This window comes from Panthera uncia, chromosome B4, assembly GCF_023721935.1.
Source record: "Panthera uncia isolate 11264 chromosome B4, Puncia_PCG_1.0, whole genome shotgun sequence".
Lineage (NCBI taxonomy): Eukaryota > Metazoa > Chordata > Mammalia > Carnivora > Felidae > Panthera > Panthera uncia.
In genome coordinates, this window is record NC_064809.1 from 133,707,177 (window position 1) to 133,710,410 (window position 3,234).

Here is a 3,234-nt window from a genome sequence, read left to right on the forward strand (position 1 = left end):
CGCTTCAAGAACGCAGTCACCTTCCCCAGCATCATCGAAACTCTTAGGAAGAAAGGATGGACCCCAGCACCCGACCTCTGGGTGTCCCGACGCCCAGGTCTTCGGGTGGGCACTGAGGCTCTCCTTCCGTGGTCAGGCCAGGACCGTTCACCACAGGGCGGAGGGACCCAGGGCAAGGCACCCCGTCTTCCCCCCGTGGTCCCGGCGGTCCCATAAACGCGGTTCGTTTGGCATTGAGTATGGCGAGCGCATCACGGTCCACAGGGCTTGGCCCAGTCTCATTTAGAAAGTGACTTCAGGGCGTCCACCTTAAGAGGTACAGCTTTGTCCCTCAGAATTAGGACCCGAGTGCCAGTTCTGTACCGTCCGCACATTAGGACCAGGGTAGACCGCAGCTCTTCCCCTCACAGATGCCACCAAGGCCTTGGCGGGGCTGCTGGAGGGAGGGCCCCTACCGGAAGTGCTTAATGAGGCGTCCCAGAGGATTTGGGTCTCCAGCTACAAGTCCACGCTTTCTTAGACCAAGGCTGGGCACCCGATGGACAGCCCAGGCATGGGGGGTGGGGGGGGGGAGCATGCTGCACACAGGCTTTGGAGACCTACGGATGGTGTGGGTGGCTGAAGGGGCTGAGGCGAAGGCCACATGTCACCCGCGTGGAGACGGGAACAGGTCTCAAGCTAGACAGGCCTGCCACAAAGTGATACGGGGCAAAGAGGAGGGGGCGAGCACACGCTGGGAGCCGGTGGGGATTCCCACTGGAGGCCTGGGCGGCGGAGTGAGCCCCTGGCACCCACCCCTCAGCCGGCCGTGGGTCTCAGGCATGGATGTGCGTGACTGCGCGGTCTCTGGTGGCCGGATGGAACCGCTCGGCAATCCAAAGCCACAAGGACCTTCTGTGGCAGGCGAGTTCCAGATCCCCAGGATTGCCCGCGGTGTCGGAACTCTGGCAGCTGAAGCCAGGCGCTACTGGCGTGCGTCCTCTGGGGGCCCCTCCCTTAGCCGCATGAGCGGTCTTTCCCAGTGGCGACGGGGGGGGAGGGGGTGCGTACTGACTACGTGTCCGAGCGCAGGGTGAAGCCTGCCCCCCCAGAAACGCTGGCACTACGCTCCCAGCAGCGAACACTCGGCCGGGGCTGGTGATCGCTAGGGGGGTGGGAAGCCAGACTCCCCTCCCCGGGGCCCCCAAACAAGGCACCGGCCCCGCCCAAGCGGCCGTCCTCGGGCGTCAGTGAGCTCGTCACCGACAACAGGGCAGCCGGGGGTGGGGCTGCCACAGGGGCCCGCAGAGGGCAGAGGAGGAGCCTCGGCGAACCTGGCGAGGCTGGGAGAGGTCAGCCCAAACGGTCCGCGGCAGGCTGCGGAGTCGCTGTGACCGAGTAGCAGAGCCGTGGTCACTAGAGGAGCCGGGGTTGCAAGCAAGAGAGGGGACACATGCGCTCTAGGTACAAAGCTAGCACAGGTCACTAGGAAGCCAAGAGGGTAAGAGGGCGCCCAACAGTGAGGAAGGAAGATCTCCTTGTGGAACAGGTCTGGAGAGGCGGGGAGGAAGGTCTTCAAACCAGGGCGATGCCGTTGTATGGACGTCTCTTCTACGGAGCAAAAGGTGTACGTATGCTGTCTGCGTGGCGGCAGATGCGACCAGGGTGGTGGCCCATTCTTAAAGGTTCCGGGCTCGGGTGGGCAGGGCCGGAGCTGGGCTGGTCCCGTTGGAGGCTGGGTGCACGGGGCAGGGCCCCGTGCCCGTGGCAGCCAGCTGGCGGCACAGCATCTGCCGCTCCCGCACGGCCCGGTTAGAGGCAGAAGTCTTCCGGATTTGGGCGCGCCGCGCATGCCGCAGTGGAGACTTGTAGGTTCTCCGCAACTCTGCCAGGAATCCCTGATAGTTGTTTCGCAAGGGGCTGTCGGGTTGCATGTGGGGGATCGCCCACTTCTCCGCCTCCCCGGTCAGCCGGGACACAAGGAACGCCACGCGCTCGGCCTCGCCTGGGAAGCGGGAGGCCTGGAAGATCATGAACCTGTCCATTTGCATCAAGAACCCTGCCAGCTGGCCCGGGTCTCCGGAGAAGGGCTCGGGCAGGGAGGTTGGAGGCGTGGTCATCGGTCGGGTCCCGTTGGAGGTAATCGCCGAGATGGGCGGGGTGATCTGCAGGGCCCCCGGAATCCGGGCCCTGGTGCGTAACAAGGTCAGCTCTGCCATCACGCTCTCCAGCATGTTGGTGAGATTGGCCTTCTCTGCCCGCAGGGTGGAGGCCTCCCGCCTCAGCGCAGAGTTGGTGAGGCGCAGGGAGGTCAGGGTGTCGATGACGTCATCCATCTGGGCATTGGTAGACGCGGCAGAGGCCGGGGTTTCAGCTTTTGATGTCTGGGGTTGGACCATGTTGGCCAGAGGGCAGCCAAAGGCCGAGACCGGTGGGCTGGGAGAAGGGGGTACGCGCAGCCCAGAACCCGAGGCCCTGCGATGCTAAAATGGGGGTAGGCCCAGACGGGAATCGGGGAGAGGGCGGGGTGCAACACGCAGGGTGGCCGAAGAGGGCAAACAAGAAGAAGGCAGGGCGGTCGGAGCCCAGAGGACGAGCACAGCGGGCGCCAGGCAGGTGGCGCAGGCCCTGCGGACGCCGATTCCGGAGGCGGCTCCTTTATCGCGGACCTCGCCCGGCCAGCGCGGGCTGCACAGGGGGTTGGACTGTTCTGGGCCCTGAGGGAGGAAAAGATGCTTTAGAAAACGTCTGGGACTGCGTAGACAGGGGCAGAAGGAAAGGGCGCGGCGGGGGGGAGGGGGGCGCCCGGGCCCGAAGCCCCCTCCCCGCGCGGGGCCCGGCGCCCACCGTGGGCAGAACAAAGGGCGGCTGCACCTGCGGATGCGCGGGGGGCCTGGGACGGGCGGCGGGCGCGTACCTGGGTCTCCCCGGCTTCCTCCGCGGCTCCGTCTGCCGCGCCGGCCGCGACCAAGATGGCCCGATCGGGGGACGCGGGCGGGCCGATGAGTCACGGCGGCGGCGGCCCGCGGAACTGCTTCCCGGTCAGGTCAGGCCGGGGCGGCGGCGGGAGGCGGGCGCGGGCGGCCTCGGGCGGGAGCACGAGCGGGGGCCGGGGCCGGGGTCGGGGTCGCAGCGGAGGGAGGGCGGGTCGCGGGCGGCACGGCCGCGGCGGGGCTCCGGCCGCCGCCGCGCCCGCGGGAGCGGGCGGTCTCCATGGCAACCAGCGGGGCCCGCGCGCCGAGGCCCTCCCGCCGC

At 67.7% G+C, this 3,234-nt stretch overlaps 1 protein-coding gene across 1 annotated transcript; it reads right to left on the reverse strand.

Annotated features, from left to right (window-relative positions):
* Window positions 1–1,438: 1,438 nt before the first annotated feature.
* On the reverse strand, window positions 1,439–3,116 carry RTL6 (retrotransposon Gag like 6). The gene is made up of 2 exons (XM_049626526.1): window positions 2,897–3,116; window positions 1,439–2,696 (listed from the first exon to the last, which is right to left on the reverse strand). Exon 2 carries the CDS (start codon window positions 2,376–2,378, stop codon window positions 1,659–1,661), a length of 720 nt encoding a protein of 239 aa, XP_049482483.1. The 5' UTR covers window positions 2,379–2,696; window positions 2,897–3,116; the 3' UTR covers window positions 1,439–1,658.
* Window positions 3,117–3,234: the final 118 nt, after the last annotated feature.

Excerpts from the sequence above, each read along its gene's own strand:
- RTL6 (XM_049626526.1), bottom strand. The coding sequence starts at position 2,378 with ATGGTCCAACCCCAGACATCAAAAGCTGAAACCCCGGCCTCTGCCGCG.